Raw genomic sequence first — 14,715 nt, forward strand, 5'->3', positions numbered from 1 at the left:
AACAATAAAAAACTGCTTTGATATTTGGATAACAGAAGGTTTCTATCGATTCAAAACTCACCTTTATGCCCATGGTTAAACAAACACGAACCACATGAATGGTGAGACGATGGCGACTTCAAACCCTTATGCACGAGCTTGCCGATCTAATTTTGAACTGAACAAACAACACACCGTAAATTAAACCATTATTCCAACGATCCCCAAGCGCGTCACATGATCTACTACCAATCTCCTTGATCATCGATCCTCACGATCGTTACATAATACGTCGATGCGGGTCCTCCAGTTGATCCACGAGTACCCCCGGAGGGCAAGACTACAGAACGTGCCAACTCGAAACTGGTCCAGTTCGTGATCTTCGGATTAGGGAGCTGTTAAAACGCGTTTTCGAATGGTTATAATGGCGGTGTGCCTTGAACACGGCTAAAGGTACACACGTTCGGTCCCTCTAATTGCTTTACAGCACAACATGCTCCGTTAGTGTGATGCCGAGAGGTTCGAAACTAGCTGAGGTCGAAGGAATCGCAAGGTGTTTGGTGCTTCGTTAGCGCATTAGCGGCGTTCACAGTCTGAATAGCAAGTGGATGTGCTGTCCGACGATCACTCAAGTTCGAGGTGTTCTCGGTCGATTCGATCGTAGACCTAATTCCGGTACTAGCATCTTGCGAGCCGCCCGGAACAAGGTGATCTGTAGGAGGCACGTCTGAAGTGTTGGTTGTGTAATGCTGTTCTACCTTGTGCAATGGCCGCTGGTGTTGCAATGTATTGAAATTATTTTCTATCTCGATATTTATGTGCATTTATTCGTGCCTCATTGCACTTTGCTCATATGAAATGTGTCATTTTATGAGTTTTAAAATCGCTTCGCAAACCTTAACCCTTTTAACGAACATCATTAAACTGCAATCAGTATGTGTCACCTAAACGAGCACCTGACGTGCGGGCATTACATCACCTGTACCTGTGTGCTACAGGCGCGGTTTTAGCTTGACGATATGCGACTCTGGCCATTTTGTAGACACGATAATTGATGCCATCACCATGATGGCAAATGTTTGAACAATTTGTGCCGAGGGTCATGCTAAGATGGTGTATTTTTCGGAAACGGTCTCCAGTACGATTGCATTGAGAATCGGTTGAAAAAAAAAACATCAACTTTCAAAGCGGTGGGGTGTACAGGAAATCAGATACAAAATGGCTGTAAAACTTTCAATGTCACTGTCGAATCAAAGGTTTTCTCTTTCCGTATCATCAACTCCTGCACCACCCTGAAAACCCGCCCCAAGAACATTCGATTCCGTGAGGAATCACGCTTTCGCTTATGGCCGCATTACCGCCCAGTTGTCGTCGTTTAGAGGCCCGTTTCGGGGAATGGCTCACGTTCACTTCGCGGTTGCCGAAGAAGGAACTCGCACCGCGAAAGGCCGCACGCATTCGGACGGCCTTCGCTAAAACGTGTCAAGAATGTTGACTGCCACTTCTCTCGGCGGTAGTACTTCAGTGTCTGAGACGCTAGTTTTTGGGGAGCGTGGCGTACTTTGGCCTTTACCGGAGTGTCCTTGCCGGAAGGACGTACCACTCGATCGTTTGATCATGTCGCGATCGAGAACCAAACAGGTCGGACGGGTTTTGCGTGATAAGAAGCCATTATCATGAGCCACATGAGCTCTGGAAGTGAAGAACCTGTGGAACGAGATTTCCAGCACTCGATAATGACGCCTAGCGTGCTGATGACCACCAACGAGGAAACAGGTTCTCCCATCGGAATGTGGTTTTTAAGAAGTACAACGACCACCACGAACGTTAGAAGACGATCACTAGCGCCGCGATCTGTTGGTGGCTTCCCAATACGTCCATACGAACTCAACCACAATACGGCGCGCAAAAAGATCCAAATTTGATTGCCCTATTGTTCGCCCGGTTTGGGTGAACCTTTCACTTTTCCACCGGTTTCCGTTTCCGATCGGGGCGGGCAACGAGCGAAACCAACGAAACACCCCAAAACACACGCGCCACCCTTCAGATGGCGGGGAAAGAAAATCGAAATCCGATCGGAAAAATGGGGAACCCGATGGGGTAATAAACATACGCCGACTTACCGGTGGGGTGGATGTTTGAAAAGAAAATGATCATCTTTACGTAACCGGAAGGCTCGATCGGGTGATGGTGCGGTGTAATTACACCGCCGTTGGTGATGGTTGGCCGTAGGGTTGGCGATCGATCGCTTGGCTCTCGCAACTACCCTAAGCTGGCCCGTGGAAAGCCACCCCGGACATGGTGGCTCCGATGGGTGCTTTGGGAGAGCAAAAAGAAAAAACAAACAAACCTCCACAACACACTACACGCTCGAAGAGTTGTGGACGCGAAAGCAGTAAAACATTGGATGATGAAGAGAAGATCCTTGGCCGCTCGGTCGGTCGGTCGGTCGGTCGGATTCGATGCATCTCGCGATGGCGGCTTCCGGACGGATGCGGACTTGTGCGCAAATATCACACAGTTTCACTGAATTTAATAACACTAATTAAATTCATTCGTCCGCCGGCCGCAACCTTCACCGTGAGCACGGTCGGGCCATAACCGGTCGCCGGAAAGAGAAATCGCGTCATACGTCCGCGCGGGCCCGCATAATGTTCCATTCGATCGCACGCGCTCGAGACCCGGCGCGTTAGCGTTTTCTGTTTTGTTTGTGCACCTTTGCGCACCGGTGGCAGATTTAGTAAGCGGCGTATCTTGTGGCGCAAAGCATTAAAAATGTACATCCTCCCGGCCACGCCACGGTGATGGAAGGTCCCAGTGCTCTGGCAAGCCCATATGGCGGTGTATGGGGTATCGATCGAACACCTTCGCGGCGACATCCTTCGGTGGGTCGAACGAGCCACAAACGAGCGTGCATTGTTTCGCCGCTTGACGCTTTCACGCGTCCAGTTTCGAGGCGTTTATTGCACAACCGTGCATGGTGATCGCGTGTGCATGTAACACACACACATACGTGCGCGCTTTTTTGTGGGGTGGCTTTTTGCTAGGTGTGATCGAATTTTCCTCCTTTACCGGGTGCTTACGGCATCGAAAACATCAACCATCAACCGCGTTCATGGGGCGGCTCTTGGGGTTCTTGGGGGAGCGTTTTCCACCATTTTTCCACTGGGGAGGGAGTTGTTATCATCGAGTCGGGGGAGGTTGTCGAAAATTGCACACAAAAAATGGCCCCAATCGTGCGATAACACTATGCATCGATCCATCGATCCGTTGGGCACGTGTTCGATTCGGGTTAACCGTACATGGACCCCTGTCGGTGGGGGAGAAATATATAAAAAAAAGAAAATGAAAGCTTTCCCCTCGGTACCTAAAAGGCTGGCCAACTTGGTGACTCGTCGTGGTCTCCGCCATTTGTAATTGCACTGCACCGTGGTGCATTCCAGTGCGCTGTACGCGAATGATCGCGATCACCCATTGGGCATGGGCATGCTATTGCACTCCGGTTGGTACGATTGTGTGTTTTACCGCTTTGTTGTGGCGAATTGTAGCTCCCTCCGGTGATGGCGTAACCGTGCGTTGTCGGACTTTGGTTGTGTGGTTGTTTTGTTTGGCATCTGTCCCTCGCTTGGGGAGCGTGAAGGCAGCCCTCATGCCAAAGTGGTACATAATTATGTGCACATACCGACCGAGACGCACGAACACGGTGCCACAAAAGAAAACCCACCTTTAAGTATGGAATAAAAATGGGCATGATTTTCACTAATTATTTCCTTCTGCATCACTTTCCCCATCGTTTGCTGGTTTGCTTTCGGAAGAATCTTGTTCTGAAGCGGCTTTTACGAGGCATTAATTTTGGGAGACTCATTCGCTCCACAAAATCGATTATCAACAACCATTCGGCTGGCTCTCATTAGCGGGTTGTGTGGCCACCGGGAATTTTCCCGGTTTCCCACACAATGTCGTTGACTTTGCGCGGGAGCATGCTTCCATCAGACAAAATGCCCCCAACGCGAGTAGCTGACCCACCCTCGGAACGATACCGATATAGCTGTCCCAGTCACGGTTGGGATGGAAGAAATTTATTACATCATACAGCCGCTCGGTTGCTTAATTTCCGCCAACCGTGCGTTTCATCTCCAGCCGCTCGAATGTGTACGTGTGTGTGTGTGTGTGGTTTTTCCTTCATTTGCCCTGTCATGCGTGTGCTGGAAAGAGGGGTTTTTATCTCTCGCAACTTAGCCCCATAAGGTCGGTCCTCGATTGCGGATGTGCGATGGTCAGCCAGCCAGTGAGTGACTCCTCCCGAAAGGTTCCTCCGACACGGCTAACGAATGCGTAAACCAGCGCTAACGGTATCGAGCGGTGTTGCGAACTGTTTCCTCCATCGCCGTAACGGAACCGGTACCCCGTGAGGGTGAAAAAGCGATTAGCTCGCGGGTTCAGGTTTTGGGGAGCTTTTAACGGGCGCACGATGGAAGGCTAATGGTCGGGTCAGATGTGGCAGAAAGCTTACCATGTGGCGGTAATCGGTAATTTGTTAGCACTGCATTCTAATGGTTTTAAAAATAATGGCGTAACAGTAGAACGTGGTTTCAGAGGGGAAGCGTCGTTAATTCGGCACAATTTGTTTTAAATTTGAAAATGTACCGCCCTTCAAACGGTCCTTAAAACGCTTCTGGTGGTGTAAACGGTGCTTAATCAAACTTCGGGATACTCCCGATCGCTGGCAACACTGCCGGGTGCGCTTGTTTACATGGGCGAGCGGCTTATCAAAGTGTCACCGCTTATCTGCTGCAGCACAGCTGCTCTGCCGGCCTGAAACTGCGTATTGCCGATGGTGAAGCTCGGTATCGGTGCAAATCAGTGGCACAATCTCGGGCTGCTTTAGTTCATCACCTCGTTTTGCAGTGCAATGTTCGACCCAACGGATCACCAGCACCGACGGTACAATCCGCTCACCGGCCAGTGGGTGCTAGTGAGCCCGCACCGTATGAAACGGCCCTGGTCCGGGCAGGAGGAAACACCCCAATCGGATGACCTTCCCGAGTTCGATCCGACGAATCCACTCTGCCCAGGGGTGACCCGCTCGAACGGAACCGTAAGTGTGCCCCCATTGCCAAAGGTGACATTGACGTTGGTTTTGCGTACGCCACTGACGGTTGTGTGTTTGCTTTGTTGTGCAAGAAAAATCCCATCTACGACTCGACGTTTGTGTTTACGAACGATTTTCCGGCCCTGCTGGAGCAAGTGCCGGAACCACCGGCCAGCGATGATCCACTGTTTCAGGTGGCACCGGCTCGTGGAACCTGCCGGGTGATGTGCTTTCACCCAAAATCCAACAGGACGCTGCCACTGATGACGCCCAAGGAGATCCGGAACGTGATTGACGCGTGGATCGCCGAATTTCGGAGTCTCGCGAAGCGCTACAGCTGGGTGCAGATTTTCGAGAATAAGGGCGCCACGATGGGGTGCTCGAATCCGCATCCACACTGTCAGATTTGGGCGTGCTCGTTTCTGCCCAACGAACCGCAGATCAAGGACGGCAAGCTGCGTGAATACTTCGCCCGCCATGGCACGGCTCTGTTGGATGATTACGTGCGCCAGGAGCTCACCAAACGGGTAAAGCTTTAGTGGTCCCTGATCGGCGTTCCGTATCCCGACATCCTTGATGCCTTTCGTCCTCGAAAAATGGCCCTTTTTCAGGAACGCATCGTGATCGACAATCCAGACTGGCTCGTAGTGGTCCCGTTCTGGGCCGTTTGGCCCTTTGAAACGATGCTGATCTCGCGCAACAGAAACAAGCGCATCTCGGACCTGACCGTGTCGCAGATTAACAACCTGGCGATCGTGATCAAGGAGCTCACCACGAAGTACGACAATCTCTTCAAGTGCTCGTTCCCGTACAGCATGGGCTGGCACGGTGCACCGACGGCGGATCTGGCTGAGGGTGTTTCGAGTGATCAGCACTGGACGTTGCATGCCATCTACTATCCACCGTTGCTTCGGTCGGCGACGGTGCGCAAGTTTATGGTGGGCTTCGAGCTGTTGTGCCAGTCGCAACGTGATCTTACCGCCGAACAAGCCGCTGACAGGCTGCGTGGGCTCTGTGGAAAGCGGCACTACAGCGTGCAGTTGTAATCAGCGCAGCCAGCGCGCTATCTAATCGTACGAAAGGGCTCCGACACCGTAAACATACACGAACGCTAATAAAGTACTACCCCCACGGTGGGTTCGATGTTTTAACCGTGCTGAACGTCATTATCTCGCGAGCATAAGCCGCTCAATAATGGTTATTCGATTGCTGTGTTCTCTGGCACTCGACGTGTTAATTATTTTACCCGGTTTCGTTTTAGTTATCCTATCTGTTTGCCTTGGCGTGCGTGTGCACGGAACGTCACACGAGCATGAAGCGAGTAACTATCGATTGGGGCGTGTTGGGCAATTGTTGGGTTTGGTACGTTTTTTTTTTACGACAGAAGCTGTGCTCCAAAGCGCCATCACCCATTAAGTGGATGCGTTCCAAGGACACAGCTCGACCGTGCGATCCCGAGGGGTTGCACACCAAAGAAATGCCCCCTAAAAGTCAGCAAAAACCTTGAAAGGGAACGCTCCATGGAAGCGTATCTCCGACGGCCGGCTCCAGCTGAGTAGCTTCGCTGTCGACGCGCTGACGAGAATTGGCGCGTGAGTGATCGTAAAGTGTTGACGAGTTATTTTCAAAATCAATAACCGTGAATTGGGCAAGGGTTTGGTGGGTCGGCGTCAATTTTTACGGGAGGTGGGTGGCTGAATTCTTAATCTTGACGTGGTTGAAAACAAACCCCAACGAAATGTTGCAGCCACACAGATGGGTGTTATGTTTAAATGTATGAGCCACCCAATAAACCACGGTTTCGTGGATGTGCTTTTATTGAGCTTTCGGGCGTGTTTGCGCTCTCGCTCACGATCCTCCAATGAAGTTGCAAAGTGCGGATCCCTTCACTATGGCGTGCTTCAATGTACGCTTCGCCATCCACCCGGATTGGCGTCATCGCGGGCAGCAATTTACAGCATTCCAGCGTTAAAGAGCCAAAGCCACCAAACCCGGCAAGGTTTGTTGATCGACGGATGTTCGCAGGCCATCGCGTACACGCTGCTCGGTCGTATTTGCTGACGGGACGGGTGTTGGTGTTGAATGTTATGGGTGGCTCACTTGTTGTTGCTTCAGCAAAAACTCCGGTCGGCCACACCCTTGGGGTTGCGCACACACGAGCGCATATTGGAAGCGTCAGCAAAAGGGCGCGATCTACGACCGTAGGGTACGATCCTCCTGCGAGTCGCGTTTATAGGCCAAGTTAGGTCTCTGACTAGTGAAGGGCTACAGAGGGTGTTGTGTTTGTCTACTGGACAATTCGTTTAACCGACCCTGAGAGGTATTCGGTAGCGCTAGTTTGAACCAGCCAGAGGAGCAATTTGTGATGGACCGTTAAACTGCTCACCGAATACTAACCTATTATCAATTCACGCTTGTTGGCTTTCGGAAGACGACAACAGGGAGGTTTTCTAATGGCTGTATAAATTCGCGAAAAGCCTGTGTTATTGCCGCTGAAGTACGTGGAATATATTGCCTGGTAATGCTTCGCGGGAGCTTCGTTATCGAGAAGGTTTGAAGGCAAGCTGGTCATCTGGTTACGTCGCGTGCATGTATCTCAATGAACTTTGTACGTTGCTGGCCTTTTTACAAGGTACATGCGTTAGGAACCGAGCTAGAGGGCAGCCACAATGAAACAACCTTCGGTCGGCTGCGTGATGGTTATAGTAAACATCGGCGAGCTTATGCGTGAATGAGCCGACATACCGGACCGTCGCCCTATCAGTGGGTTTATGTAGCATGTATAAAGCATGTGGTGAATATGATAGTTAGCTTCACTGGTCCCTAAGCTTCGTCGGAATGTACGTGCATTTTCTTACGGCACCCGTTCTTGGTCTTTTCACGGCTAGACCTTTTCGCATTTCCTGATGCTAGGAATTTGTTAATGAGTGTCTAAACAAAAAACTCTTCGATGACAGAGACATCAGGTGCGACTCTAGAGCTCCTCGAGCGTCGTATTCATTGTACTCCAACAATTCAACCAGCTTAGACACGGTTTGGGTGGACAATTGAATCACATTTGCGCGACCGATTGTCCTCCTACATCAGCAGTAAATGCTGTCCCGGATTGCTGCACAAAATGCAGTAGAGGGACACCGATTTTCCATCGCTCGCAAATCATTGCCCTTTTTCCACAGACGTCGACGCGGGTTAAGTGTGACAACCGTAGGCCCGAGGAATGCAGACGTGCGCATGCATGCATGCGGAAAATACAGCACGATGCCTTGCTGCAGCCATTCGGTTGGGAAAACGCATGCACCATGGAAAACAACTACGGTAGCCTCCGCTAGAGGATCTTCGATTGCAGGTGTTAGTGAATAGCATGGGATAAATGCTCGTCTCTTCAAAAGAAAGGGAAACGCCCCGGGTTTCTGGATTGGGTGTCTATTAAACGGCTGCAATTGAAATAAAACAACACTTCTAATTAAATCTGTTCCACCCGCTCCGTAAGTCAATGGCTTTGTACCACTTGTAAGCATTTATGGCATGAACGGATTTGAACGCGATTAACGATGGGAAACCTACCACAATGCCGTAGACGCCTGGTGCACATTCGTGGCTGCATATTTGACAAATCGATGCGCTCGTTTGCATGTCCGCCCCCGGCGGTGCGCTTTATCTCGAACGTCGAATAATGGCGCTCGAGCAGACGTCCCGACACAGCTGCTATTCCGCGATTCTCGACAGCATTCGAAGCTCCATCAAATGCTCTCATCGGTTGCGCGCGCGAACACGGCCATCTTCCGGCCCTTGTGGTCGCAAACACAATGGCCACATTCAATCTTGGCGTTCGAATGTTCGAAGGGTGGTACGGGTGGTTGGAAGGTCGGAGGCACGTGGAGCCACACCTCATTCGCGATCCGCATTCGTTCGTGACCTTGGCAGTGGACGGATGATTTCATATCGCGCTCAAATGTTTAGCGGCTTGAGAAAACGATCGAACGAGGAAGCGAGGAATTCGAAATGAGCATCGGTTTGGCTTGACACAACCTTCGTTTGGGGACTGTGGAAGGGGGAGGGGGGGGTGGGTGTTCTGGTGCTTGGGAGGGGTCCACCAGAAGGGGAAGGTTGGCTCGTAAAGGCATCCAAAGCGACTTTGCCAAAGCTGCCATTTAGCGTCGTTTTGCTGAGAGCGGAAAAGCAAACGATCCATTGTATCGACGGAGCGTTCTAGCGCGTGCGGGATTTAGCGCGGTTCGATTCGTTTCGGGTGAGCTCAGTTAGAGAGGGTATTGTGTCATGTTTTACTAATCGATTTGAGTTCACTCCAGGCGGCAGGAAACTGCGCCTGAGAACTGCGGTTCGCGCCTTAGCGGGCATTGAAGTTTCTTATTCCGCCGCGTGTGCTTCATGCGTTGTTTTGTAAAGGTGTTATTCACTCCTGTGAGGGAAAACGGAAAGCGCTGCGTCAATGCAAAGGGGATACTCGCCGTCGCTGTATCGCTTAAATAATTCATTTGACTCGTTCAAATCACGCATCATATGGCTTCATGCATCATTCAATGCGATGGAAAACCGTTATGACATATACTGCCGCCATGTTGCTTTTACCGGTTTGGTTTCGTTTTTTTTCTGTAAAAAAAATCGAGCTTTTATTATTATCGCACATCGTACAAAAAAAAAGGAATAGTTTTTTTTTTGCGGAAACCGAACGCGAATCTCGTGTTGCGTAATATAAGCCGAAAAGGAATATCAACCGCTATCACGATGGGCGAGAAAGTGATGGCTCCATAACTCTCCAGGCTCGTAGCTCGCGCTGCACAAAGAGTAAAATAGTAATTGGTTATCGTAAAAGTTTAAACACGGCTCACCTGAGTTGTCGGCAAGACGCAGCAGCAGTTCACAACCAATTGTGCATTTCTCCAATCACGGCGGGATTGCGACAAGGATCAATTATCGGTAATGTAATGCCGCCTCACGAATCGAATCGTGTATTCATCATCTGCTTGTGCCCGCCGTCTTTTTCATTGGATGCCTTCTTTCGGCGATAAAAATAGAAGCAAAATCTTGCAAATTGATATTACACAAACGCGCACTCTGGCTTCATTCCACGCGCCATCTCTCGCGCGAGGTGGGTTTTTATTTTTCCTATTTGCTTTAATCCGTTACGTTTCGCGCCTAATTATGGCTATCGCTCGCTCGCGTATGCGCAAACTTTCGCTTTTTTTATTATCACTCTCGCTTGCTGTACGGTCCCGGCGCATCGACACGTGAGGAGGCGATCGAGGGAAAACGCGAAAAATGGAAATCAATTCAGACCGGCGATAAATATATCGGGCCGGTTGCAACGAGACCAAACGGTCGAATAAAATGGTCTTCCCCGAAAAACCATCCGGCTGATGGAACGGTCGAAAGGTGCTTGATTTGGTTATGAAATCATTCCCCGCGTCGTGGGCATTTTTCCGCCTGAAAGCTTAACAATTAACGCATCCACAAAATGAGTTCATCGTCTTATGTATCATGTGTTGTTTTGGTTGTTTTATTCGCTTAGGCCAAACATCCGCAAAAACGCCAACCCACAATGGAGGTCCAGACGGCGCTGGTGCTGACGATTCAGCTGATAGCACTGTTTTCGATAGCGGGAGCACTGCTGCTGTATCTGCTATGTAAGGTGCGTGGAACGCGCGATGACCCAACCGGAACGCAGAAAGGATCTATTCTCGTCACCTGTGCGGATACCGCCCTCGGGCTACAGGTAAGTTATGCCATTCTTTGCTCAAGGACATGAGACGAAATAGTGTCTGAAATCGAAAGGACGAAAGGACTAAGAATATGCGTTTCCCTTTGCAGATTTGTACCTTCTTCGCCAGCAAAGGACACCGGGTGTTTGCGGGTATGAAGGACCCGGTGGAGTCGCTTCCCGCCAAGCTGCTACGTGGGTGGATGAAAATGCGCGAAAACTCGGACACGCCAGTAAGCGGCTCAGTTGTGCCAATGAAGATCGACGTTACGCGAGAGGACGTGTTGCGTGAGGCGGCCGAATCGATGGGAGCTCACCTAAACGCGGGCGAACGAGGCATTCTGGCTGTGGTCAACACCGCTGGCTCGGTGTACCGTGGTCGCATTGACTCGCAGGACTCGCTGCAGTGGGAGAACATGTTCAAGAACAACGTGATGGGTTGCTTACGTACGGCACGGGCTTTCATTGGGTTGCTGCGGCCGACCCGTGGTCGATTGATTTTGCTCGGCTCTGGCAATGATGACGATGGGTTGACGGTGTTTATGGCCACCCGAAATGCCGTGCAAGGATGTGCCGATGCGTTACGCAAGGAGCTTAAACCGTACGGCGTCAGTGTTGTGACGTTGGACTCGCGAGGCGTTCCGGCGGAGGCTCTCTTCAAGGCTCCGGTTCCGTACAGTAAGTAACGGGAGGTGATAATTGATTGAGCTGAACGACTGAATGCTGAATTTTTTTTTTCGTTCTTTTTTGCAGCCATCTCCGACGAGGAAGGCGTCCCTACGCAGTACAGCGCTGATGTGCTCACCAGTTCCGCGCTTGGGGTGATTGAGCGTGCCCTGTACGATACTAGCCCCAGTGAGACCTACTGCCTGTCGGTGCCAAACAGCAAGTTCCAGATGAGACTGCCCTGCCGGTCATCGTTGAAGATTTCCGCCAGCCGCGCGGACTCGAAACCCATACAGAGTGTCTGAATGCGCGGCCGCGGTCGTTTCTTTGCGCCCTCGGTAGCCGTAGGACGACAGATTTCAGAACTTCTTTGTGCCTGTTTCCGTTTCCCCCGAGATTGGTAGTGCCAGCGTGTCGTCTATGCACTTAACCGCTGGTTGCTGTCGCCGTTTCACACTTGCAGTAGGTCTCCTGTATAGCGGCACGGTGGGCGATGAACTTGCTGGTTTGCTCACTGGTCGACTCGCGTCGTTGCCCCAGCTCCTGCTTCGAGAAGCGCGGACGAATATAATTATTCCCTTTTCCTGCTCCCTGTGTAAAGTTTGTTTATTTTAAGCAAATGATATGATTGTTTTAGTGTTAAATAAACTACCGAAATAAATGGTGTACTTTATTTCGTTCAATGAAAATTGGCGTCGAGTGGTTTTGTTAAAGAATTCAGTGAGAAAATGCAAGGTGGCGAAATGAATTTAAATGCAAATTATTTGAACGTATTGAATTCTAAACTTCAGAGTTTTATTTTTACGCTCTTAGTCAACATGATTGTTATTAATTTTGTCATGGATTTCGGGCTTTTTTTACACCTCTACTCTAACGAAATGCCTGGAGTTATACTGTGTATAACAGTAGTGGCGTTTAGGTTCAGTTTCGTACAGCCGTTATTTCAACCAATCAAAAGGCTTTGCTATTTGAACAAAACATGTTTTAGACCAAAAAATCAAATTTATGATTATGATTTCCTTTTACAAAACAGTATTGTCTATGTCATACGTAATTTACTATTTGTCATTTATACGTTCCTGTTCATGTATTTAAAACAATAGTATACATGCAGGCGCGTTTCAGTAATGCATTGAGGACGCGCGTCCATGCACAGTGGGAATTGCACATGCTAACTAACGACATAGTTTAAACAATTATAATTTTAAAATTTATTAAATTTGAGTACGCATTGACATTGCTGCGCAATATAATAGAAGTATAAAAACCTGTATGTTTTACAAAAGGAATTCGATTTGAGGAGCGTTATAGCATAAACACACAAAAGGCTCCTTGTTCAAATATCGACTGAGCAACAACGGTTACTGAATACAACAGCTAAGTAGCCATTTAAATTAGGAGAAAAGATACAATTTAACGACATTTTTCATCAAGGTAAAGTGTATTATAAAATAGTTTTAATTGAATTCTTTGAAAATGCAGATTGTATTTTTTGTTTTAATTTCAAAATAGTTCGATAGCTTCATGTATTTAGAATCATGAATATTTTCTACGAAAGAGAGAGAGAGACAGAGAGAGAGAGAGAGAAAGAGAGAGAGAGAGAGGGAGAGAGAGAGAGAAAAAGAGAAGACAGAAAACAGTGTTCTCCATTTTGTTTGCTTTTCTGCTCGATTATCAAACTGCTCGATTTACACGAACTGCGAAGTTAGCATGGTATGCGTTATTATTTATCACAAGCAAATGGCGATATACTTCTGTACGGATAAATGCGACCACATTTTGATTTAGTCAATTTGTCGAGTTATCGAAAAACTCCTGCTGAGCTATTTAAGAACTCTTCGTTATACTTTACTGTAAGCTTACATTTTCTATAATAAATTGATTCTTCATCGTGAATTCAAATTCTAATTGTCTTCATGCACGTCATAGTCAGCAAATGCATTTCGTTACAAGCATATTATCAAAAATTCCATCTTTTAGTGGTGTACAAGGAATGATTTATTCTTGCTTTGGAAATTCACCCCAAACCCGAACAACCACTTTTTCGAATATTATCAGCACTCCAAATTGCACGAACGTGTAATTGAAAAGCGCCTGTGTCTCTTTTTAGCAGATGCATGTGATGCACGCCGTTTCGCAACCCCTATTTACGACAGTTATGAAACCGCAACGAAAACGGTTAGGGTCGGCTCAGCGACATTTCGCTCCCCTTGCGCAAGGGAACACACAGCAGCACCCGTCGGCGAAAATGCCAGCGTAGGGAAATCCCTTTTCGGCCGTATCCTGTCAACCGGCGCCGTCGGTTCTGACAGCACCCATGACGCACCCACACAAAAACCATGGACGAGATTCAACAACTCTCATCAATGGTAACGCTCTCTCTCTCTCTCCTTCTCTCATTCTCGTTTTTCACCTCGCTCGCGATATCCTGCTCTCGCTCTCTCTCTCTCTCTCTCTCTCTCTGTCAGGTAATCGATTTCTCCTCCGTGTGTTTGCGCATTGCTCGCCATGGAGCGAGAGCGAGGGAGAGAAAAATTCGAGAACGTGACGCGAAACGTCATTTTTCCGAGGATACGCCGCAGCAGGCAGGACACTCGGAAAATTTTCCTTCGTCATTACTCTCGGTGTGCAGCTACAGTCCGCAGCGCAGTCGAGCACTAGCCGTACACTTTAAGTTCTCCCCTCCTTGTAACAGGTTCACAAAGAAAAAGGGTGTTTGCCGTGTGCTGGTGCAAAAAGTGAGTTTCGTTGCAGCATATTGGGCCCGCTTTTTATTGCCGTTGCCCTTGCGAGTGGCACAGAACAAGAAAACCACGTACTTCTGGGTCGTCTAGGACCACCCGGGTTTACATCTGCGGCCTCAGGTGTCGGGCGGGTCTAGACGAAAGGCGTGCAGTGTTGCGGGAGAAAGAAAACCCTCTTACCTAATTTTTTTTGCTGCTTCCCTACGACGACGGCCCTACCATTATTCCGCGCGTGTGTGACCTATGCCCTTACGTATGACGTGCGTGCGTGTGCGTGTGTGTGTGTGTAGCTAGCCACTTGAGCTAGTGAAGTGGAAAATGGGACAGGACGATGGGAAAACTGCAGAAGAAACCCAACCAAACGCCCGGCCAGGATTATTGATTTACGATGTGCACGAGCCAACCCTCGGCGAGGCCCTTTCAACGGGACACCCAACCACCGTCACGTCCCTGCGCCGCCATTATCTGCAGTGGTCGTGATTTTTCACACTTTCTTTGCAATGAGTTCTTTTTCT

General features: G+C 49.1%; 2 protein-coding genes across 2 annotated transcripts; both read left to right on the plus strand.

The window, feature by feature from the left end:
* Positions 1–4,848: 4,848 nt before the first annotated feature.
* On the plus strand, positions 4,849–6,225 carry LOC128731091 (probable galactose-1-phosphate uridylyltransferase). The gene is made up of 3 exons (XM_053824187.1): positions 4,849–5,077; positions 5,164–5,598; positions 5,683–6,225. Exons 1-3 carry the CDS (start codon positions 4,892–4,894, stop codon positions 6,115–6,117), a joined length of 1,056 nt encoding a protein of 351 aa, XP_053680162.1. The 5' UTR covers positions 4,849–4,891; the 3' UTR covers positions 6,118–6,225.
* Positions 6,226–9,296: 3,071 nt separating this feature from the next.
* Positions 9,297–12,136, plus strand: LOC128731366 (retinol dehydrogenase 5). The gene is made up of 4 exons (XM_053824481.1): positions 9,297–9,320; positions 10,602–10,805; positions 10,901–11,468; positions 11,544–12,136. The coding sequence occupies exons 2-4, from the start codon at positions 10,632–10,634 to the stop codon at positions 11,759–11,761; spliced, it is 960 nt and encodes a 319-aa protein (XP_053680456.1). The 5' UTR covers positions 9,297–9,320; positions 10,602–10,631; the 3' UTR covers positions 11,762–12,136.
* The last annotated feature ends 2,579 nt before the right edge of the window (positions 12,137–14,715 follow it).

This window comes from Anopheles nili, chromosome 2 (genome assembly GCF_943737925.1).
Source record: "Anopheles nili chromosome 2, idAnoNiliSN_F5_01, whole genome shotgun sequence".
NCBI classification, from domain to species: Eukaryota; Metazoa; Arthropoda; class Insecta; order Diptera; family Culicidae; genus Anopheles; species Anopheles nili.